At 48.4% G+C, this 24,727-nt stretch overlaps 1 protein-coding gene across 1 annotated transcript in view; it reads left to right on the top strand.

The window, feature by feature from the left end:
* Positions 1-587: 587 nt before the first annotated feature.
* The window catches only part of Ror2 (ROR family WNT receptor 2), a 175,030-nt gene continuing 150,890 nt past the window's right edge, over positions 588-24,727 (top strand). The window contains exon 1 of the mRNA XM_087896599.1: positions 588-906. Coding sequence (XP_087752725.1) covers positions 810-906 — 97 coding nt within the window. The 5' untranslated portion in view covers positions 588-809. The remainder of the gene's footprint in view (positions 907-24,727) is intronic.

Genomic DNA, 24,727 nt, shown 5'->3' with positions numbered 1-24,727 from the left:
AGATACTATCGGCGTCCTGCGGGCAGCCTCCTCATGACTGCACTTGGAGTTTGTGCTCATTTTTTTGGAGGGTCCTGATAGTCCCCAAGGGGCTTGGCGGGGCGCCCATGGAGACCAGGCTGGTTATTTTCTGGAACATCTGTGCCAAGACCACACCTCCCTTTTGCACGTCCTTGCCAGGATTTCGAAGACCTGGTAACTGAGTTTCCTCATGGAGGTGAGGTTGACTTCCTTAAGCGTTGCCTAGTTTCTGATTTGTGACCCAGGTCCTTAGTTTTCCAGGTCCCTTGATGGTGGACGGCAACAGTTTCGGGTGCCTGGGAGAGTGGATGAGCCAGAGGCTCCACCTTTGTGCCCAAAGACCCCAAGACGCTAGCGGGAGGGCGGGCGCAACAGGCAGCTCCTAAGACAACACACGGGTGCGGATAGGGCTCCTTCCCGCGCGCTGGGGTCGCCGCCCTCGAGTCGCTCCGGCAGAGGGCGCCGGCGCCGGCCTCTCTGCCCATCGGGGCGGGCGAGCCGGGGACCCTGCCTCCTGCGCGCCGGCCCGCGTTCCGCCCCCCCCCCCCACCCCCCGCGCTCGTCCCGGCGCCCTGCCGGACGCCCGAGCCCGCTCTCCGGAGCCTCCGCAGCCGAGCGGCGCACCGGGGCACGGAGAAAGGGACGGCAGAGTGGCCTTCGAAAGGAACCAACTTGCGAAGCGCGTGGGAGGAAAGCGCGGACGCGTGGAGGGGAGGGGTGGAGTCGCCCCGGCCCGAAGCCTGAAGGCCGAGCGCTCAGCAGGCGACCCGGCACCCACGGCCCGCAGCATGGCTTGCTGCTGGGCGCGGCCGAGGCACGCGCCTCTGTGCGCCCGGGCCATCTGGACGGCGGCTGCACTCCTGCTCTGGACGCCCTGGACCACAGGTAAGGACCCTGCGTGCGCACTCCGAGCATTGCCCGTTCCTCCACCACTCTCTACTGGCCGCCTCGCGGGCGCCGGTCCTCCCGATCGAGGGGCGCCAGGCGAGGCCATGCTCCGCGCTCTCGGCGCCAGCTTGGGCCCGTGCCCTCCTTAGTCGCCTGGGGCTGGTTCCAATGAGATGCGCTCTAGGGACCACTAAGTGTTTCCAGAGGCCGCGGTGGGCAGCGGCAGGGAGCTTTTCCCAAGTGCGTCCCAGTCGGGACGTGCGCCCATAGACGTGCTCCGTGTGTCCCAAGACTCGGGACTCCGTCGATTCCTCCTAGGTCACCCTTCCCCTCCACAGGCATCTCTTGGACCTCGTCTGCCCCCAGATGAAGTCCTAAGTTAGTCATTTTCCCAGGGACAGTGGGGGACGCATGATCGAAGGTCTTGGTTTTCCTTTTGTTGTAATTGGTGACCGAAGTGGTGTTTGGCGGGCCCTTCTCACTCGGGGCTTGGCCCCCAGGGCTTGATATTGCACGGCTGAAAGGAGAGTTCAGTTTCTTCGGTAGTGTTTCTTCTTCCATTGGGGGATTCCGCGGGTGCTCGGTTAGGATCAGGAGACCCTCCCCCCTCAATAAGCACAGAAGTGTTTTGGAGAATACTTGGACAGAAAAGACTGTGGTGGCCAGAGGAGGTGGAGATGATCCTCCCAGTGCTAACCCCAGAGTATCTACTAGCTCTCAGGTCTGCGGCCTGAATCCCCGCACCCTGCTGGCTTGGGTGAGGAAGTCCCGAGAGGAGCAGGGACGCAAGAGGTTTGCCTTACGTTTCTGAACTGCCTGAAGTGCGCCATACTGGGACAGCAGCGTCAGTGTCCCCAGCTACCAGCATTCCTGCAAGCAGGTGAGAATTAGGGAGCAGCAGCAGGCAGCGGGGTTCCGGGGCTCTTCCCGAGTCCTGCTGTGCAGGGCGCTGTCTCGTATCCGACTAAAGGGAGGAGAGAAACGATGAGCAGCCTTTCCAGGGGTCGTTGGGCTTAAACTGATGCTGATGGCGTCCACCCTTTCTGATGACTTCATTTCCATTGATACCTCTGTCCACGAAGGCAGGGACCGCTGAGTGCAGGATGAGAGAGCACAGCCCATGCTGTATTAATGTCATTACCAATTTGCCCCCTGTAAGAATTCCCACTGACTCTTCTACCATCAAGAATTTGTTTTGAAGCTAGGGGGTGGTAAACTGGTCGCCTCCACAGGGATTTTGGCGTTTGCTGATAGCCTAGTGGCCTTTGCTAATCCTGCAGCCTGGGGGCTTCTACACCCCAGGTGTAGCTGGGGTGGGGGATGGGGTCTGCCACAGTGAGAGGTCCTAGGTGATGAAGGAGTGTGAAGCCCTGGTACCTTAAAATCAAGTTTGTAAGAAAAGTCCTCCTGCATTTTGGATGTAGCAATTTGAGCACTGCCTTCACCCATGTGCAGAGAAACACATCTGATGAAGAAAGCCATCAGACCCTTTCTTTCTTTTCTTTCTTTCTTCTTTCTTCTCTCTCTCTCTCTCTCTCTCTCTTTCTTTTTTTGAGCCTTATGTGGAAGTTACACTACTTTGCTGGTGAAATGAAATTCCCACTATAGAAAGAGTAAGCTATGTTTCTCTTCTTTCTGGATTGCTTCCTCGTTAAGTCGACAGAAAACACGTATGCACAAATACATAGATATGGAAATTATTAGAGGAAATTTGAGTGTTTGAGATCTTTTTTTGTTGTCAAAGAATGAGTCTCAGCAATTGGGGAGTTCTATAATTGAAATAATTTGGGATGTAAAAACACGGAAAGGTTATTTTAAGAGGGTTTATATTCTTTTTTTGTTTTGTTTTGTTTTTCAAGACAGGGTTTCTTTGTGTAGCCCTGGCTGTTCTGGAACTCACTCTATAGACCAGGCTGGCCTTGATCTCACAGAGATCCATCTGCCTGTCTCTGCCTCCCGAGTGCTGGGATTAAAGGTGTGCGCCGCCACCACCACCCAGTGGGTATATGTTCTGATCCCATACTTTCATCAGAAGACTCCATTCCTTAAGGACCCAAATACCTGCTCTGGGACTCTGTCCTCAGAATTAGGGAAGGCAGGAGTGGCCAGCGGTAGCCTTCTCCTGCCGCTCCTTTTGTCAGGGCCCAGTTTGCTTCTGGTCCCTGGAGTGGCGATCGCAATACCCGATGCAGTCTCTTAGAAGAGAAGAAATGATACCGTCTCATGTAAGAAGACTTTGTGGAAACAGGAAAGATTTTGTGTACGTCGTACAATGTGTTTTTCTTATTATGGCAGAGTACCAAGCAAGCCACAGCTGCACATTGGAAACTTTTCAGTGTTTAATAACAATTTCAAGTTGAGCCCTGACATCCAGGGGAGAAGATTGACACCCTGAGAATCTGAGCGCTGTGGACTCCTGTGGGATGTCCAACGTCAGGGGAGGGGTTCAGTCAGCCAGGTTCCATTTCAAACAGAACAGCCCCAAACATTAGTTTCCTCCGGGGGAGGCAGAACCCCGGGGCCTTCTGCGTGTTAGGCAGGCACTCTACCTCTGAGCTACATCCCCAGCCTTGTGACTGCACTTGATTTAGTTAGCCTGGTATAGGTAGTAAGCCAAGAAAAACTCTGCTTGATATTTTTGCACAGCAAACAAAAACAAAAACAAAGCCACTGGCTGAAAAATGTGTATTTCTGGGGGCAGTTCTGATGACGGTTCTCTGCAGATTTGCGAAAGCACCAGAGTGAACTCTCTGTTTTTATTGGTGGACATTGTGTCTGCTGTTTACTTGGAGGCTAGCTGTCCTTGGTGTTTGTGGAACTTGCACTGAGGCTCTCTCTCTCCCCCTCCCTTCCTCCCTCCCTCCCTCCCTCCCTCCCTCCCTCCCTCCCTTCCTCCCTTTCTCCCTCCCTCCCTCTCTCTCTCCTTCTCTCCCTCCCTCCCTCTCTCTCTCCCTCTCTCCCTCCCTCCCTCTCTCTCTCCCTCTCTCCCTCCCTCCCTCCTTCCCTCCCTCCCCTTTAAACAACCTAGACTTTGCCTGGGGGACTGAGAAGTCTGGCAGGAGCCACACTTCATGCAGGCCCTTTTGAGGGAGGAATCTTTTCTGAAGGAAATGGATTAGGTGCTCAGGGGTTGGCTCCTTTGACTGGTAGGGAAGATGAATCCTTTCCCGGAGTTCTTTCAACCCGGAACTGACTGTCCTTTAAAGAGAGTTTTGGGGTTGGCCAGTATGGGCAGGGGTCATTAGGAAACACTGGTTATAACCCGCTACTACTAAATGTTATCCCTGCCTGTTGGTTCTTGAAGTGTCCTCTAAGGTGACATAGGTCTTCTGGTGTTTATCTGTTGATTTTCTGGGGACCTGGAGAGGAAACAAAGATAGACACCTTTCCTTGCTACCCACTGGTGACCACTGGGTTTGCTTTGCTGCACCCCATTCTGGGTTTCTTGGCTGGGACTGCTCTTTGTGAGACTGCTTAGAGGGGACCCCACTCCCCAACGCCAAACACATGGGGTTTGAAAGCAGAGTCAGGGCTACTAGCCTAAGGGCTGTTGGGTAAAAAGAACCCGTTTGGCCGCTGTGGCTTTGGGGAGTCTTGATTTGCACCGTTCCATTGATCCACTAGTCCCATTCAGGGCTCAATGGGTAGTGTCGCCTATGCCCTTTTGGAATTAAAAAAGAATCAAAATACCTAGAGGAGCTGCAGCCCACGAATTATGGCGGCAGCTGACTGGTGCTCCAGAGGCCCCTCTTGGCCTAGCATGTATTTATTTGGTTTTGTTGCGGAGCCTGCCAAGTTGGAAATGAGGGCGGGACAGCTCTGCTTACATGTGCAGTGCTCATAAAAACTGTCTAGGGTATAATCTGTTTGAAGTTCTCTTGACAGAGTGGCCAAGGAGGGTGGTTGGACCATGTTGAAGGTTTTCATAACAGTTTTGAAAACGGGATTATTTTTGGTTTGATTAGCTCACTGATGCGATATCTGGGGGTGTTTTTCTTTAGGTTCCAATTCTGCTACCACCCTCCCCCCCCCCCATAAAAAAGCCAAAGGGAAGGAAATAATTACAGAAAAAAAATTGAGCCTAATTCGACTAAGTAGCTTGGCCTCTAGAAGGTCTTAAGCCCCAATGGGAAGTGTGTGTGTGTTTAATTGTATTGGAATGAGCTTCAGTAAGCACTCTGCCACTTCTGAGATGTTATCAGGAGAATGTGGCTGCTGCCCTGAACCTCCGGGAGTGGGGGAGGGCTCCCCCCCATCACCCATACCCCAGCCTAATGGCTTCCACACCCTTCTGGAAGGACAGCTCACCGGATATACAGTTAAATTACAGAAACATTTTGGCTTGATCTTACTGTAACTTTTATGCAGTGGAATATGGGAGCTGCCAGGCACATGTGACTATTTAAGGTCAAAATTATTTTAAAAAATACATTTACTTCCTTCGCCCCAATGGGCACATGGGGGGTGTCTTTAGCCACATGTGGTCAGCTGGATTTGGTGAGGAACTGCAGTGAATCTGTGGGTTGTGTTCAGTAGTATTGGTTTCTTTACAGTATTGTCTTCAGTTCATAAACACAGATGTATTGACGGCTTTCATTTCATTCATCCATGTGTTATAGCCTTCAGTCTTTCGAGTCTTTTGCTTCCATAATTAACAGCCCCTAAGTATTTTCTCTCTTTTTTGGTGTTACTATAATTGAATTGCTTTCTTGATTTCCCTTTTTTTTTATTCGTGTGTTATTTGTTTTTAGTAAGTTTATAGGAGTTAACTTATACAGACTGATTTCCCCCCCCTGTGGGTTTACAGAATTTATTTGCTCAACTAGCACTTTGTGGCTCTCAGCCTCTGTATAAGGTCGTGTTAGTTAACTGCAGACAGACAATTAAACTTCTCATTTATTTATTTAGTCTAATTGCTCAGTCTTGAACTTCCACCACTGTGTTCAACATGGGTTCAAAGGGGACACCCCTGTTTTGTTCTGATCCTAGAGGGAAACCTTTCAGCCTCTATCGCGTTCAGAGACTTTCCTTCTGCTCTCAGTGTTTTCTTGAACCCTTTGTAACAACGCTTTGTCCTTTGGAACATGTTGAAGCTCTACTCATTGAAACTGTTATGTTAAAGTCCAGTAGACTGATGCATACCTTTAATTGCCACATCAGGGAGACAGTGGCAGGTGGATCTCCATGAGTTCAAGGCCAGCCCTATCTACAAATTGAGTTTGAGAATAACCAGGACTATGTAGAGAGACCCTGTTTCAAATGAAAGAAATACGTACTTTTGGAAAATGTAATGTTAAGGCCCAAAGAGGTCCAGGAAACTAGAACTGAATGCCATTAGGTAAGCAAGTCTTATTACAAATGGTGACAAGACACCAATGGGATCCAAGAGTGAGGCTCTTAGTTCATGTCCGTGATGCTTTGATTGTGTAGCCTCAGCTGATGGGGAAAGCCATACACCATCTGCAAACACAGCTGGCCTTCACCTTCATAGCGTAGGTTTCCATTGGAAACTGGCGCTTTGTAGACAGGCAAGACTGAGCTAATGGGAAGCCTGCTTAGTGCTGCAATCAGACATCTCTGTGGAACGAGGGGAACGTGCAATGGGAGGAGTTGAGGGGAGATCTGGGGGAGTGGGTTGGAATCGGAGGTGTTGGTATGACTCATGACTCCCGTATAACCACACGATGCGTCATATTTAGTGGCAGACCCATAGTTTTTAAACCATGTCCATTTTTTCTATAACAGCTTAGCACCTCATTAGCACGGAGTGTTCTCAATTCCCAGTCTTTAGTCCTTTAAGCCCCGCTGCACATGCGAGGAGCTAGAGTGTCTTGGGGCAATGGCTGAAGATATAGCCATGGTTGAGAAGATCAGGCTGAGCCTGGGGCATGTTCTTGGTAGTGATTCAGTGGCCTGACACAGTGAGTGTGCTGAGAGCACATGGGGGCCAGCCTGAAGGCTCCCCAGTGGCCAGACCTGGGGCCAGGAGACAAGCGTGGACAGAGTTGGAATTTGTGACTTGATTAGGACAAAAATAAGTCTGAAAACCATATGTAAGTCTTGTAGGACATGTGATGTCACACGGATGTATTTTCCCACAGTCCTGGGAGGTGGGATTATGTGCACAGTGAGCCATGAGGGCCACAGATTGGAAACTGTTCGGGAGAACCTTCTTTCCGTCTTCCGCTTCTTGGTGGCTCCTGGTTTCCATGTGCACACATGTCTGTCTTCACCCCTAGTCTGTCTCCACATGGCCTGACTCCTTCAGTTCAGATGGCCATTATTAGTGTTCACCTTGAATCCTGGCTGTGTTCATCTCAGATTTCTTATTGTGGCCACAACAGCACTTTTCAGGGTGGATCCATCTGAATTCTGAGTGGTCATGAATTTTGAGTGATAGTTTTCTTTATCTGCAAGGGGAAAAGAAATAACTAGGCCGAGAGAGCTACTGTGACCTTCTCTGGGTGGCCAGCAATGTTTCTAGCTTGGGCAATGGACAGCCTAGCCAAGGACAGGAATCAGGTCCTAAAGCAAGATTGGCAGGTTTAGAAGGTTCCTATTTGGAACAACTGTGTTGTATTGCTAACTGTCAATGTTGTGCAAGGTAGGTAGTTCGCAGAACAATGAATAGAAAAGGCCACCAAATACAAAAGGAGTTTGACTTCTTCATCAAGACAGTACAAGCTGGATTGAGTGGCGGGAGTCAGAGCAGGGCAGGGGTATGGCAGTTGGTGTGCAGTTTGCCACTTTCAGAACTGATTGGCGCTGCCGGCTGGCACATAGTCTGTGGTCTGCTGAGCAGTGATCATGAGGCTTTGGTATGCAGAAACGATAAATCTGCACTGTGTAAGCTAAATACTCGGTGTTCTTTCTCCAGTGTGGGTCGCACACCGGATACAGTGACTACACATGAGCACAGGGCTCTGTGGATCCCAACAGAGGGATTTTCGAATCTTTCTGGCTAGGACAAGGTAAGATTGTAGCAGCAGTGGTTTGCCCTGGGTGCGGTGCTTTAAACTCTTAGTGCGCTTGCTCCTCCAGGCTATCCTGAAATAAAGTCTTAGGGTGCAGAGGGGAGTCTTACATTAGCGAGGCTGTTCATTTTCTTCATCCTGATAAAGAAGCTGTCTTCTGGTGTGCTTCGGGATTCAGGAGCCCCAGTGAACCCTATCCTTCATCCTTCCTATAGGACCCTAGTGAAAGAAGGCAACTGTCTTTTGTTGTTGCTGTTTTTGCTTTTTGTTTGTTTGTTTGTCAGGGTTTTTCTGTGGATCAGCCCTGACTGCTCTGGAACCTGCTCTGTAGAGCAGGCTGACCTCAAACTCACAGAAATCACACTGCCTCTGCCTCCCAAGTGCTGGGATGAAGGTGTGTGAAAGGCACACATCTTTATACTGAGATGTCGCACCCCCTTTTAGTCAACTATAGATCGAAAATGTTCAAGAAGTGAAACTGAGGAAAGTTTCAACAATCAAAATGTAAGCTTGTAATGTGGGAGCGCTAGGGGACAAGGTGTCCTGTAGTCCGTGTTGATGAGGGGTTGGGTGAGCTGTGCGGACCCGGGGGTGTGGGGGCCATGTGGACGAGGGGTCCTGTGGTGCTGTGTTCCTGTAGGCAATGCCAGGATGATTGCTCTCACCTGGGAAGAACGGAGCAGGTAGCGTATTTAGTTCTTTTCTCTGAGAGACTTACCTCTCTTCTGAGTTTGGTGTCCTGTGGGTCCTGGAATACAGTGTGGGTGGGCCGGGCAGAGCGATGGAGCGGAGCTGCCGACATCATGAGTGCATCACCTTCTCACCAGCCATCTTGTTTCTAAAACCAGAGTTTTTGAGGAAGCAGGCGGGAATCAGTTTAGTGGGCAACCCCAACAATTCTTTTGTTTGTTTGGTTTGGTTTTTTTATTTTTATTTTATTTTTGAGACAGGATTTCTCAATATAGCTCCGACTGTCCTGGAACTCACTCTGTAGACCAGGCTGGCCTCAAACTCATAGAAATCTGCCTGCCTCTGCCTCCCAAGCGCCACTACGCCCGATTCCGACAATTCTTAAGGGCCATCTGGACTTTCGGGGCATCCTGTGAGCAGTTAGAGGGGTGGAGGTTAAGACAAAGAATTTCAGCTTTTGTTTCTCTGGGTTTTCGGACTGCTCTTTGGGAGTGGGGGAGGTTTGGGTTGTTCTCTGAGCTTTCTAAAGCATTTGGTGTTCATTCCATGCTAGACATATTTCATGTGAATGCTGTGTAAGTTTGTCCCTACTCAGGCCCGTTGTGTCCTCCAGTGTTCCCCAGACAGTCTGCTTTCCTGGCCAGCTCTGCTTGGTTGACATCCCGGACATTACAGCAAAAGCTGTAGAATTTCTCTTTCTCGTGTAAGTGGCCAGGAGAACGGGAATCTGAGGTGCATGGCTGTTTCTACGGCCCCATGTTTCCATGTGTGTGTGCTTGCCCGTATGAGCTTGTGCGGAGGCCACGCCGTATTTTTTCGAGGCAGATTCTCTCACTGACCTGGAGCTGATCACTTGGAGACAGAGAGCCCTTTGGGATTTGCCTGGCCCTCTGCCAGCGCTAGCTCCAGTGACTGCCACCACATCTAGTTCTGTGTGGGTTCTGGAGCTCAAAGGTTAGGTCCTCATATTTTGTGTGACTCTTTACCCACAGGCCCATCTCCCATCCCCCATTTTACAGTTTTAGGGGTATTAAAATGAGGGTCATTTTGACTTTTAATAACATGAGTATTGTACTAGTAGGGTTGAATAATGGTTCCCTCTGCAAAAAAGGAAGTTACACTGTGGTCCTGACTCGTGGTTCTTCGAATTGTGACCTTCCTTTGTAGAGTGGGTCTCAGGAGATGATACGATGTGGTCTTTGGGGTGTGCCCTATTGCTGAGGGTCAGCCAGATAGTGGTGGCGCACATCTTTAATCCCATCACTCAGGAGGCAGAGGCAGGCAGATCTCTGTGAATCTGAGACCAGCCTGGTCTACAGAGTGAGTTCCAGGACAGCCAGGGCTACACAAAGGAACCCTGTTTTGAAACAACAACAGAAACCAACCAAAAACAAAAGGGAGAGTTTGAAGGGACACCCTCACTGTCGCTGGGATGTGATTTTTGTACACACAGGAGTCCTTTGAAGGGACACCCACAGAAGGAAATGGTAGAGAATGTGCTAATCAGGGAGCTGCAGCTTGACTTACAGAGGAAGGAGCAGCCTAGAACTGGCTTCCTTGGGCACTTGGAAGAGGTCACCCTGTTGCTCCTCCAGCTCCCCTCCCGACCCTTTCGCTGCAGACAGGGTCTGCTGTGGAGCTGCCCTGTTTAGGCAGCTCTAGCCGAGTGGCGCAGTTGGGCCAATTTTTAGTGACTAGGTCTGTGACTAGGGCTAGTGTGGGCCCATTAGCTACTATGGTAGATCCCTGCTTATCTTAAATAAGTAGATGTTGGGCTTATGACTATAGAGGCTGGCAGTCCATGAATCTGGTCCTGGTGTGTGGTTAGGGCCTCATGGAGAGACAGAGCAAGTATTCCAGCTGAGATCTTCTGTTCTTACAAAGCTACCAATAGTGTGATGGGCCCCTCTCCCCATTAACTCACCTAACCCTAATTCTCTCCCAATGGCCCCACCTCTAAATGATTTACTGTAAATTTGAGCATGAAGTTTTCAGTCTGTGAATTTCTGAGATGCACACTCAAGCCCCCGCACAGTGACATAGACCCTTGATCAAGTGTCCATCCACTGCTGCTGGCTGCCGAGTGTGGCCAGAGTTGGGGCACGAGAATTTACCTGATGCGAGGTCTCCACTGCCGGCAATGTGTTGCTGATCCTGGGCCCCAGGCTGGGGAGCTGATTGACCCTGCCTCCAGCACTGGCCAGTGTTGGTATGGAGAGCCAGAGACACACTCTTGGAGTGAGTGTGGTTGAAGGCAGCTCTCTCTACTGTGTTCAGCAGCTTGGCTCGCAGGCCACCAAGTGCCTCTGCACAGTTTAGGTCAACTGGGAGGGATCAGATCATTACTGCCCTACTGGGAGCTTTATGACCGCTTTGCCTGGATGACAGGGTATGAAGGGTACCTCTCTTATCAGGACCTCCTGCAGCAGAGGCCTGCACCCCAGAGCTTTCGAATCAGCTGCCTTCCCTTCTCTCGGGGTGGCTGCCTAAGGAGAGGGGGGCCGTGATGAGACTTGAAGCTTTGATGGGGTAGGCAATTCTTCATAGGGCCCGCTCAGGTTTCAGAGTGGACCAGGTTGACCAGGGACCACGTGGCTCCTGAGGGACAGCTGCCTGGATCCTCCAAGGACTCCTCTGTCCAAGCCCAGGCCCAGGGCATCCAGCTCCCTACTGTCCTTTGGCCTTTGTTTTCCTTACAGAGGACTGGGCAAAGGCAAAAGCCAACAAAAACAAACACCCTCACTGCCGCTGGGATGTGACTGTCAACCCTTGTGATTTATGGACACACGGGAATCCTTTGAAGTATGAAGCAGATGGTTTCACCTCTGGGGACTGAGACACTGGTGTGTGTGTGTGTGTGTGTGTGTGTGTGTGTGTGTGTAATGGCTAGGAAGCGAAGGGGTTCTAGGATGTGCTTTTTGTTCTTTGTATAGCTAGGTACTGTCCTGTCTTTTGGGCAGAGGGACAGTTCCTCCCACAGCAGAAAGAAGGGGATGACTCGGGCAGGGTGACAGCAGGTTGCAGGGGTGCTTGGCTAGCATCTCCGGGAGAAGCGTTGAGTCAGCACACCAATGGAGGTGATGGAGGTAGATGCCCAGGAAGCTGGGTACATGGGAGTAGGTTACTGAGGGCGGCCCTGGTGGCTCTGGGGACTTGAGAGAAGATAGATTTTAAGAAGGAGCCTGCTGACTACTCAGGATAGGAATGCGACTTGGAAGGGCTCTGTCTTCTGAGGGTGTTAATAGTTTTGCCAAGAACATAATTTCTCTCATGAGTCAACTGGCTTGGATGTGCTTCAGCTTTCCTTAGCTGTTTGCAGTATTCTGTGTGTTATCATTTTTTTTTTCAGGAAGCTTCATTTTGAACATAAAACACCCTCACCCCTTCTTTCAATGGGAAAATCCATTGTTTCGCAAGGGAGAGCGTTGCACCAATTACCTACCTCTCATTAATGGAGGGTTGACTGTGTTTTCAGAGTTCGGGGAGGGTTCACTTTATCCCAGACTTTGCCTGCATCTATCTTCTCGTCCGAGAGTATAGTTCTAAGGAGAAGCAGGAGTCAGGTTTCTCCTACTCGACTGTATTTCTCCAGGCCGTAAAGGCTGATGAAATAAATACAGAGAGAGTGAAGGCCAGCATGGAACATAAAGGGAGCTGTTGAAGAGTAAGTTTTAAAATCCTCTTCATCATTGCTTTTTTTCCCCCAACCATAGAATGGATCCTGTGGTGGAAGTGGGGGTTGTGATGTTGAGTGAGCTTTGGCTTGGACCAACCTTTATAAGTATACTCAGAAAACAAAACAGGGATGGAGAATGGAGCGTTGGCAAGCTTTGCTTGGGCCAACTGCTTAATTTTTAATGATTTATTTATTTGCTTATTTATTCATTTAATGTGCCCGAGTGTTTTGGCTGCATGTATGTCTGTGCGCCATTTGTATGCTGTGTGCTCACGGAGGCCAGGGAGAGGGTCCGACTTCTGGAAATGGTGCTACAGACACTTGTGAGCTACAGTTTAGGTGCTGGGAATTGAACCTGGGCCCTCTGGAAGAGTAGGCAGGGCCCTCAACCCCTGAACCATCTCTCCAGCCCTGGAGCAACTTTTATGAGTGTGCCATTGAGATACCCTTCCCAGGTGAGTCTGTGTCGTGTCAGTGGGCAGTTGAACCCATTGGAGCATCCATCTCCTCTGTGCGGTTTCAGAACCTGCCCACCCTCCCACCCTCCAAAGAGTACCTACGCCTGTTAGCAAACCCCCATTTCCCAGGCCCTGGCAAGCACTAATCTACTCTCTGACCTTGAGGATTTGACTGTTCTGGAAATTTCATTTAAACGGAATCATGGCCCCTGTGGCCTTTGGAACTGGCTTCTTCCACTTAGCACTAGTTTTCATAATGGTTTCCAAGCATAGCCGCTTTAGACCACACACAGCGAGGCTTCTCACTGTTACAGTTCCTGTGGGCCTTCCCACGGTATGCAGGTTCTGCTGCCTTGCCAGCTTAGTACTCGGGAGAGAAGGCCAGGACAGTCAGGAGTTCCAGGCCACCCTTGAGAGCTTACGGAGTTCAAGACTAACCCAGGATAGTGAGACCTAGCTCAACCAAATCAAACCAAGCCAAACCAAACCAAACCTAAACCCCCTTTCCATATTACTATAGTTCCAGCTTCTTCATTAAAAAGCAAACAACAAACAGAAAACATAGCTAGTATCTGTCATTTGTATATTCTTGGTTTATTTCTAATTAATTTGAAGTTAGCATTCGAAATAATGGGTTTCATTGGGACATCTCTCATACTTTGTTCTTTGTGTTCCTCCTACTCTGCACATTCTGCTGCCCTGTCCTTGCTGGTCCCTTTGGCCCAACAGTTCCATTTTTACTTTTATGTCACATTTAAGCATCATTTGTTTCACAGGTCTTCTGATTCTTAAATATTACATGAAATAGCCTTACATCAAACAGGCTGCTGCTTCTTCTTCTTCTTCTTCTTCTTCTTCTTCTTCTTCTTCTTCTTCTTCTTCTTCTTCTTCTTCTTCTTCTTCTTCTCCTTCTCCTTCTCCTTCTCCTTCTCCTTCTCCTTCTCCTTCTCCTTCTCCTTCTCCTTCCTCCTCCTCCTTCTCCTCCTCCTCCTTTGCTTCCTCCTCCTCCTCCTCCTCCTCCTCTTCTTCTCCTTTTCCCCCCCAGCAGTTGTTTGAGTGTCTGTGGAGTTGCTTTCTGTAAGTAAAATGCTTTTGTCTAAGTTACTACAGGCCAGGCCCAGTCTTCCTTATCCTTATAGAAAATATTTGGGACCACAAGTGTTTCAGATTTCAGAATTGTTCAGATTTTGCGGTATTTTCATATGTGTAATGTGTATTTATGGGAGTTACATCTCAACATGAGACTCATCTCTGTTTTGTACACATTGAGCACACAAAGCCTGAGAAGCGTCTCACAGCATATGTTGACGTGCAAAAATTCTGAATCCTGGAGCGTTTTGAAGTTTGGGTCTTCACAGTATGGGTGCGGAGCCTGTAGGACTTAAGTTTTCATAGCTGATAATGTGATAGTTGCCCATCCAGAGAGTGTTGGGCAGCAGTTTCTTCTGAGCTGAAACATCTCACACTGCAAGAAAGCTCTGTAAGACTCAGGAACTGGCTAACTCAAAAGTCTCAGGAAGTCCCTGAAACTTATGGTTTCACAAAGTCTCCCTCTCTAAAGTTAAAGGAACGGTAAGAGGAGCTTCTGGCCTGTGGAGCTGCCTGGAAGTGTTGCAGTGAGCTCCAGGGTTCCATGGAAAAGCTCCCTGGTGTTTTGCGCAGTCGGCGTCAGGTCCCTGGGGACACTTGGTGTTTTGTGCATCTGTGAAGTGGCCACTTATTGATCGAACATTTCATGATGATGCCACTAGAGGTGACTTTGGGTTCCTTCCCGCGGTTCTTTGGAGTTGGGCTGGGTTTTGGTGCTCACACCTTTCTCCGTATTTTAGAGTTAAATCTCTTGGGCTTTTTAAAGATGGAGTATGTCAGCTAGGAGAATGGAGTGGCTGGCAATTTTTGTGCCACCACCACGCACCAGAAGTTGCCTAGGTGGGTGTTGTTTTGGGATTGCAAAAAGACTTAATGAGGATTCTCACGGAATCTGTATCAGTTTTGTGCTATTGTAATGAAATACTAACATGGGCAAGTTCAAAGGTAGAGAAAGTCCTAGCATTTGGCTCTCAGTTCTGCAGGGTAGGCCTTGTTCTTGGTCCCCTAGTGAAGGCAGCAAAGTACAGGAGGAATGTATGTTAGGGTGAACTCACATTAGGAGCAAGAACCGAGAGTGACTGAGAGGCTGGGGTCCACAGCCCTCTTTTAGGGAACACTGGCAATGATCTCAAACCTCCCAATGGTCCCCTCTTCTCAATGGCTGTACTGCCTCAGTAGCGTACTTTTGGGACCAAGCCATTCCATGTGGACTCTCTGGGGACTTTGATCTAAACCACAGCAGGTACTCAATGAAAATTCCGGTGCCCCATTCTCTGTGTCTTTTATTGTCTCTTATTCTGTTCCCTCCTTACCTTGGTAGCCATGAAATTGGCCTTGCAGGGTGGAATTCATTCTGTCCACCTGCCTTGCCATTGTGAAGCCGTCCTCAGGTGCCCTCCCACTGAGAAGTGTAATCTGAGTGAACGCTTACTGAGCAACGGGAAGCTGCCATGGCCACAAGTGGCCTAGTGACTCTTCTGTGGCAGTGACTGAGCACAGCTTCCTTGGCTCCCAAGTGGTCAGGTGTAGGAAGCTTTGCATGAAGCCGTACAGTGACTTGCTTTGTCTTTTCTGACACCGTGTTTCCCAAATTGGACCCCAGGGAGGATTTTATTTTGAGAACTGTTAGGGGAAGTTTGGATGTGGAGGTTTATTGTTCCAGGATTTATACAAACCACAAGAGAAAGATCATTCTCCCACAGATCACTCAGAGCTACGGCGTGCAAACATACTAAGTCAGTTGCATGAAGCCAGCCATCTGCAGAGACCATTGTCATCTATTGTCAGTAACTGTCCCTGCTTTTCTCCTTTAGCCCTGCAGTAACATAAAGTAGAGCCTGAGTAAGACACACAGGTTGTTGATTAATGACATTCCCATTTGAGATTTTGAGTTATAGTCAGAATTAGTTGCTAACCCTTGAGTCATTTCAGGTGAGCTCTGTATTCTTTAGACTATAAATGCCAGGTGGCCTTCTGGGCAGGCCTGGAGTGCATGTGTGTGTGCGTGCTCTTGTGGGTCCCTTGTCCAGATCAGGAAGTACAGTAGCTCCTTGATGTGCACATTCGCTTTTCCTGCTCTCAGTTATGTGAAGGTAAACGGTCTACATTTAAAATGAAAAATTCAAGAAGTGAAGAATTCCTAAGTCTGACCTGCATGCCAGCCACTCTTAGAGGTGTGTTGCCATTTTCTGCCCTCTCTCCTCTTCCTTTATAGCACCTCCATTTTTGTTGTAGAGCAGTTTCATCTGATTTCAAACATTTTCAGAAACCAGACTAGTTAGGACTCAGAAAGTAAACAACCCATAAGTCTTAGGAAGTCCCTGAAACTGACCAGATTCACAAGACCCCTCTCTCTCCAAGGTTATGTAAGCAGTAAGGACTCCAGAGAGGAGAATCTTAGTGTAGCTGCCTTTAAGTTGTGTAGAGAACTCTAGGGATCTTGCTTTTATGAGTGGCACCTTGCTGAGGTGGGCTTTTTGGTAATGCAGCTGTCTTTGAGTCACCCCTGTTCCTGTAAGTACCCCTTATTCATACTCCTGTAAGTAGCCCTAGTAAAACTCATTGTTTCACCAAGTTGGACTTTGCTGCTGTTATTGCTTAGGTCTGTTATGATTTCTCTGTTTGGGACAAGTGGACATTTGTTTATGTCTTCCCTGGCACAGTGTCACACAGAATCTTTGTCCAGTGTATCCACAGAATGTACGTTACCCTTCCTGTTATTCCGTCCACAGACGTTTGGTTATCAGGTCAACTCTTGTAATATTGCAGCATTTGTATTCAAGTAAACATTACTTTGCTTAATAGTGTCCCAAACACAAGAGGAATAATGTTGGCAATTTTATTACAGTGTTATCATTTCTCTTTTATTGTCAGTTATTTTTCTTTTCTTCAAATTTATTTTATTTTTTTATTGTTGTATATGGATATGTGTGTGTGTGCGTGCGTGTGTGTGTGTGTGTGTGTGTTTAGGTCAATGGACAATATTCTAAAGTCAATTTTCTTCCTCTTTTGCACGGGTCTCGAATCTAATTCTCAGTCTCAAGTGCATCTGCCCTCTCAGCCATTTCTTCAACTGTTAGTTATTTTTAATTTTACTATGTCTGCCCACTAAATTAAACTTTGTCACAGGTAGGTGTGTACTGGAAAAATTTGTATTTATAGGGTTTGCTACTGTCCGTGATTTCAGGCATCCGGGGGTGGGGCCGTGGAATGCATTAGCGTGGCTTAGTCAGGACATTTGAATGGTGAATCCAAATCCAGCGGGACTGTTTGGGTTTCTGATAATGGGTCTTTCTACCCACCAGCGCCTGTGAGAGGGAGTGTTCCCAGGAATGTGATGTCTTTCTCTCTGTGTGTGGCCCTCAGGGCTCAGTCCCACGTTGTGCTGTATGGTCTGTCATGGGATTGTGTGATTTAAAAATAAAGAAAAGATTTACTTATTTTTACGTTTTGTGTTTTATATATAATATAATATATATAACATATATAATATATCATATATATATATTATATATGTACGTGCACCATATGTGTGCATGGTGCCCTCAGAGGTCAGAAAAGGGCACTGGATCCCCAGAACTGGAGTTAACAGAGTCGTGAGTCGCCATGTGGTGCTGGGAACAAAACCCAGATTCTCTGCAAGCGCCGCAAGTGCTGTTAGCTGCTGAGCCATCATCCCTCCAGCCCCGCTCAGCTGCTCTTACATGGGAGGAGTTTGTTATTTGCACTGCTTGTGAGAAGGGAGCATAGCATACTCCAGCAAGATACCCAGGGCAGCCCAAGAAACATAAGCTTTGCTTGGGAGGATAACTGAGCAAGCGGAGGGGAACAGGAAAGGGGAAGGGAACAGAACAAGGGGAAAGCCTTTCTTGGGTTTCTTCAGGAAGGTCAGGTCTTGTAGGGGAGAATTTTGAGTGGGTTAGTGTTTGATGGCGTGGGGGAGAGTTAAGGTTGCGATTAGGGTTCGGTGGTTTAGAGGAGTGTTTGGGTTGGGGTTAGGGTTGGGGTTAGAGTTTGGTGTAGGAAAGAATGAGGACTGGCCTGGGTAGCTCTGTTACCTTGGGAAACCTTGGGTGTCTCCAACCGTGTGGTTGCTGTGATTAGTTTCAGAGTTTTGATGGTAGAGATGTTTTCTGGTAGGATTTTGTGCAGGAGAGGGCTTAAGGCAGGGCTTTGGTGTCCTGGGAAAGATCCACGAACCAACCCTTGTCTGCCCCCAAGATTTTCCAGCTCTTGGTGGGATGGAACCCATAGTCAGTGGGATCTCATGTGCTATGTATCAAGGATAGAAAAGCAAGGTTGGGAAGATAAAGTCAGTAAAGTCCTTGTTGAAGACTCGGTTCAAGTCCCACCCACCCACCCACCCACATGAAACAAAAACAAAGCAACAACAGCAAAACCAAATCAAAACAAACAAATAAATAAACAAACAAAAAACTAAATAAAAAAGATGGGCATGGTGACTCATACTTGTAATCCCAATGCTAAGTAGGAACAGAAAAGCCCGTGGATCGCTGGAGCTCTCTGGATAGCCTCGCCTAGCACAAATGGGAAGCTCTGGGCCAACAAGGGACTCCAGCTCAAGAGGTGGTTGATATCCCTGGGGATGACACACAGGGTGGCCCTTTGGCTTCCACACATGTGTACCTTCATCACATGAACACACATGACTATCTCTCTCTCTCTTTCTCTCAAAAGAAAAAAGTAGATTGTCCATAGTGTATGGAAACCATGTTATTTGTTCCTTAATGAGGGGATAACTGTCTCCAAGATGCTTGTGATGGCTTCTCTGCCCATGTGCCCATCATCATCTGAAATGCTATTCCACCTCACGACCCCCACCCCAAAACAGTCCAGTGAATGGGCTCAGTGTGAGGGGTTTCTTATTGACAAGATCCTCTAACCGTTACATCACCGTAACTCATGAGGTAGTCTTTGAAGTCCTCTAGAGCTTCCCATGCCATTCTGAGGCGGAATTAGTCACTCAGATTTTTGGACATTTCTTTAGCCCTTTGCCGTAGCTCTGTTTTGCTTGACAATTAAACATTCATTTAAATAATGACAAATTCTTTTATCTTGGAAGGTTCTGGAATGAAGTAACAGGAGGCCCAAGGTTTGCTGACTGCTGTTGCTACACTGTGTAATTAGTTGATAGTCATTCACCACATCTGGCTGTTTCATCAAAATTTAGAGAAATAGTTAGATTACAAAGTGTGTCTCACCGTTGTACCAACCAATCAAGGAGCCTGGTGGTCACCCCACTGGAACCTCCGTTGTCACCAATTTCTTATGGACACCCAGGTTCTGTGCCTTTGCTCCCTCATTTCAACCCCTTGTGTGGCAAGAACCTGGTGTGTCTCTGCTTCGTTGACTCCGTGAAACTTCAGGCGCCTTCTGTGCCGAGCTACTGCTCCCTTCTTGAGAGCTAATTGTTCAGCGGCTTCTTCTTCTGCTTTCCTGTTTTGTTGTTAATAATGCTTTTGTTTTTCGCTGAAGAAACCTTTGGCATGAGAGGAAGATGGACCAGGGCTGGGCGGGAGGATGCTCAGTGGGACCAGAAAGGATGTGGCCAGCAGAGCCCAGGGGTGTGACATGCGCACAGATAAATGTGTGCTGAAGGAGAAGGGCCGCGGGCAGCGCTGCTGGAGCGGGTCATTTGGTCCACCATGTGGTGCTGGACCAGCTTCAACACTCTTCGTAAACAGCCATCTTGGTGTGATGTGGCACCACAATGGTTTTGATATACATTTTCCTGGTGATTAGTGCTCTGAGCATCTTCTCAGGTGATGGTTGGTATATATTGTTTGTTGCAGTTATGGACACTGGACTCTGGGCCTATTGCATGTCAGCCATGCATTCTACCAACTGAGGTATAGCCCCAACCAGGAATGGTTGTCCTAGTCTCTTACCCAGCTTTTACTTGAGTTTGAGATGTATGTATGTGTGTATGTATGTATGTATGTATGTATGTATTCATCTATCTGTCTGTCTGTCTGTCTATCTATTATTCTTGTTGAGAGCGTTTCATTTACTTAAAAAACAAAAGACAGCATCATTCTTTTGAAGTTGGCAGCAGGGTACATAGACGCTTGGGCCTCTCTTCACCACTAAAACTGGTTTGTTGATGTAACATGTGGAAGGCTAATAAGGGGAAACTGAGGTACAGCCAGGTAGGAAATAGGGGACATGGTAGCAGTACCTCACGCTGCTTTTCGGCATCCCTCAAAGGGTCCCCCAAATGAAATTCATTCTTGACGATTATGTTTGTGTGAAGTGTGTGATTCAACTTTTCCACTGTCGGGCTCCGATTTTAATAACAGCTTTCTGTGGTTCGCATGCCAGAAAACAGCGCTGCAAGGAGCGCAACCCAGTCTTCTCTAGTGTGTTCACAGTCCTGAAACTGACACCATAATCACTTTTAGAATGTTGTCATTGCCCCCTAAAGAAGTCGTGTACCCCTTCCAATCATAGCTTTCCCAGGGCTCTGGCAGCTGTGTGTGCTTTGGGCTCCGAGAGCTCATTTTTTTCTGATATTTCATATAAATAGAATTATTTCCATATGTGGCTTTCTGTGGTTGATTTCTTTCATGCAATACAGTGTTTTCAAGGTTCATTCATGTCCTGTGGGTGTCGGCACTTTGTTCCTTTCAGAAGGCAAGTTTTTTTTTTTATTTTATTTTAGAATAGTTTTAAACTCACAGAACTTAAAAGTCAGGGCTGAGATGGCTGAGTCAGTCATGCACAAAGACCTGAGTTTGATTCCCAGAGCCCGTGTGAGAATGTGGCTCATGGTCGTGTGCACTTGTGATCCCAGGGCTGGGGAGGTAGAGTCTGGTGGATCCCTGGAGCTCACTGGCCAGCAAGCATAGTTAAACGGTCAAGTTCCGGGCCAGTGAAAGACCCCGTGTCAAAGAAGCAGAGGGAGGGTAGAGAGACGGTTTGGTTGGTAAAGTGGTGGCCACACAAGCATGAGAACCTGAGTTCATGTCTCCGTCACAGACAGAACAGCCAGGCACCAAGGTGTGGGGCTGTAGCCCTTGCACTGGGAGGATAGGGAGTCAGGAGGATCCTTGCAGCTTGCTGTCTAGCTGGTCTTGCTGAGTCAGTGAGTTCTGGGTTCAGTGAGGCCTTGCCTGATAATAATAATAATAATAATAATAATAATAATAATAATAGTGTGGAGGCCAATAGAGAAAGACATCTAATGCAGATTCACAGGCTTCTGGTCTCCATGTGTGCACACAAAGGTGTGTACATCCATCTGTACATGCCTGTGCATGGGTACGCAAACACACATACACACAAAAGTGAACTGTACTGAGGAATGACAGCTGGAGTTGGCTTAGCCTCTATGTGCATGTTTACTCATACATGTGCACACCTAAGCTATGTATGTGCATGTACATGTATATGAGTACACATACACACACACGCACGCCCACAGCCTACACCTCACTTCCCTGCTTACTAACATCCGTGTGCCCTTCTCAAGACTGGGGAACCCATGTGGCTGCACCGTGTTGACAGTAGTCTGCCCTTTTGTCCCATGTCCTTGGTTTCACCTGATGTCCTTTTTCTTTTCAGGGTTCTGCCCAGGCTATGACATTGTGTTTGGCTGTTCTCTTTACTGTGACCGTGTCCCACACTTGACTTGTGTGGTGACCCTGACAGCTCCGAAGGGCCAGTCAGTGTTTGGCAGAGCACCCCATAGCTGGGGTTGGTCTGATGTTTTCCTTCTGGTTTGAGGGAAAATATGGGCGGTGGGGGGGAACGCACAGTGTCTTGGTTACTGTTCCAGTGCTGCTATGTGACAGCATGACCCAGGCAACTCTTGATACAATAAAGCATTCGGTTGAGGGATGGCTTACAGTTTCAGAGGATTAGTCCATTATCATCATGTTATCATCATGATGGGGAGCCTTCCAGCGGGCAGGCAGGCATGGGGTGAAGAACTTTGCATCCTGATACAGAGGCAGGAGAGAGAGAGAGAGAAAGAGAGAGAGAGAGAGAGAGGCAGACAGAAAGACACACACACACACACACACACACACACACACACACACGGGGTGGGGGGAGAGATATGCTGAGCTGGTGTGGAATTTTAAAACCTCAAGCTCACTCCCAGTGACACACTTTCTCAAACAAGGTCACACCCCCAATCCTTCCTAAATAGTACCACTCCCTGGTCATGAAGAGTTCAAGTATGTGAGTTTACAGAGGGGCCATTCTCATTCAAACCACCAGGGTTTTGTATTGCTGTCCTCAGTATATCATACCAAGGGAACCTGATGTGGAGGACGTCATAGCTACTATTGAAGTCTATCACCTCTCTTCCTTTCTTACGATGGAATAATCTTTTGTTGTGGGACTAGACCACAGTTTGTCAATCACATGTTGCTGAGCACCTGGGTTGCTTCTGATTGGCTGTGAAGCACACGCTCTGAGGAATGCCATGTTTATCTTTTTTGCCGCTTCTTTGTTATCATTTTGGGTAGATGCCTAGACGTGGACTTGTCATGACCTGTGGGAGCTGCATGCTTACTATTTTAGGGCAATTGCCAGACTCTGCTCCAGTGGCTGACGGAAGATGTTCTCACTCAAACACAGCGTGCCAGCATTTCTGTCTCCAGAGTGACTCCCACTAACATGTGAGGGTTCCAGTCTATATTACTCTGTGTGTGGGGTGGTGGTGATGGTGGCAGTGGTAGTGGTATGTGTGTGCCAGGCACATGTATTGGCTATACGTTTACCCACTGAGTTATCTTGCAGGTCTGTCCCAGCTTCTCCACAGCCACACTGACACATTTGGTGTGGTGTTGTCTTTTCGATTCTGCTGTTGTTAAAGGGGAACCAGCGTCTGAAGATGGCCTCCTTACACTTTCAGTGAATTGTGAGTCCTAGGGCTGCTTCCATGATGCCGGTGGAACGTTAGCTGGCCCTTAACTGCCTCCCTCCCAGTACACAAACAGCAACGACAATGTGGGAGGGTTGGCAGATGTTGCTACCTAGGTCCCAGGGTAGCCTTGGTAGTGTTTCTAGCTGGCCCACGTAAGTCAGAATATCTGGGATGATAGGTTTATAAGGAACGTGTGGCGGGTCAGTCATGGGCTGTTGGCTCTGTTGCATTCGGACTCGAAGTGAGGTAGAAAATCACGGTGGGAGAATGTGCTGGAGAGAACTGCTCATGGCAGCTGGGAGGCAGAGGCAGGGAGAGGAAGGGGTAGGGCTCCACCATGTCCTTCCAGAGAATGTCCCCATCGACCTGACTTTTCCCACTCGACCTGCCTCTTCTGATAGCCCCAAGATTGGTGGCCAAACCTCGGACCTTCAGTGAGTCTTCCAGGGTGTTCCTTGTTTGCGCGATAACTCATGCCTTCCGCTTTCGACATGGAGTGCGTCTTCTGTTGTGGAAGGCTGTGGCCCATAGGGCCATTCCTGGTGAGGACGCCTGGCCCTCTCTGCCTTTTGCATAATGCGTGTGTCCCTGGTCTCGGGCTGTCCATGAATTGTGCTGCCTTGATGGACTTCAGCCCTTTGGGGCCGTCGGGGGGGGGGGCATTATTTCTCTGCAAATCATTTCTTTTTTTTTTTTTTTAAAAGAACAAGCAACTTTTTTTTAAATATTTATTTATTTATTTAGTATACAATATTCTGTCTGTGTGTATGTCTGCAGACCAGAAGAGGGCACCAGACCTGATTACAGATGGTTGTGAGCCACCATGTGGTTGCTGGGAATTGAACTCAGGACCTTTGGAAGAACAGGCAATGCTCTTAACCACTGAGCCATCTCTCCAGCCCCTGCAAATCATTTCTTACTCACGTCTGTTGTTCTTTGTTTCTCTTCAGCTGACTGGTAGGTGACCTTGTCTGAGCAAGATGGAAGGCATGTCAGTAATAGGGTTAAGGGACATAGGATAGCAGGGGAGACAGAACAGAGATTTTTCCCCTGATGTGTGTGTGTGGGGGGGGAGTAGAAATCTGTGCCAGCGCCACAGTGACTGGGCTGCGGTCTTGCTCGCCAGCTGTTGAAGCGAGTGGGAAGAATGCAGAGGGGTCATGGAGAAATAAATGACCTTCCGTGAATGGAAGGGGATGGAAAACAAAGAAGCGGCTCATGAGTAAACACAGGGGATTAGTTTTGGAGCCACTGTGAGGGGAAAAGCCAGGACGCTAGGACGAGAAGCTGAGGCTGTTGACTCATTGGTTGCCCCGGCCTTCAGAGCTCTTCCACAGCACAGGGGCCCCTTGAGCATTTAAATGCCTGTTCTTTTCAAGGACTTTTGCAGAGGATCTTGTTTTTCTTCCTCGTTGGTTTCTTGGGAGACGGTGGCGGTCTGTCCTCACCCGCAAGGCTGCGCATCCTTGGTTCCCGCCCAGTCCCGTTTCTCAGTTACAAAATAGAAATGTCCCTTGGGAACCGCGGTGCGGAGACAAGGACAAGCGCTCTCAACGCGGCCACCATCAGTGTTTGGAAGCGCGGCTTGATGTCCTGTCCACGTGACCAGAGTGGGGAAGAAAATGGCCGTCGTGGAAACAGATGGGATTGGCTGGCTGATGCTGAGAAATTCTCGGGACTTTTCGGTTTTGACCGAAGGAGTGTGAGCTCAGTTGGCATTTGGGGTGGAGCAGGAGGCCTAGGGGAAATGGCAGGTAGGACCCAGGGTCTTCTCAGGGTTACACCCCAGTGGAGAGGATGCTTCAGTAAAACCTTGAAGTGTGTGCCCAGAGGGTTAGGGCCTCATTTTGTTGCAAAATGTATTTTTATTAAATACATTTTATAAATACATTTTATTAAATATGTTCATTATATAAAATAATAGGTTTCATTATGATTACTTTCATGTATGTTTATTGTGTATTCATACTTACCTCCCATTGTCCTCTTTCTCCCTTTTCTCCCTTCCCCATTGGTTCCTACCCTCTTCTCCGAT

The sequence above is a fragment of the Myodes glareolus genome, chromosome 14, assembly GCF_982192425.1.
Source record: "Myodes glareolus chromosome 14, mMyoGla1.1, whole genome shotgun sequence".
Classification (NCBI taxonomy): domain Eukaryota; kingdom Metazoa; phylum Chordata; class Mammalia; order Rodentia; family Cricetidae; genus Myodes; species Myodes glareolus.
The sequence above is the reverse complement of the archived record's forward strand: the minus strand, read 5'-3'. Positions and strand labels throughout refer to the sequence as shown.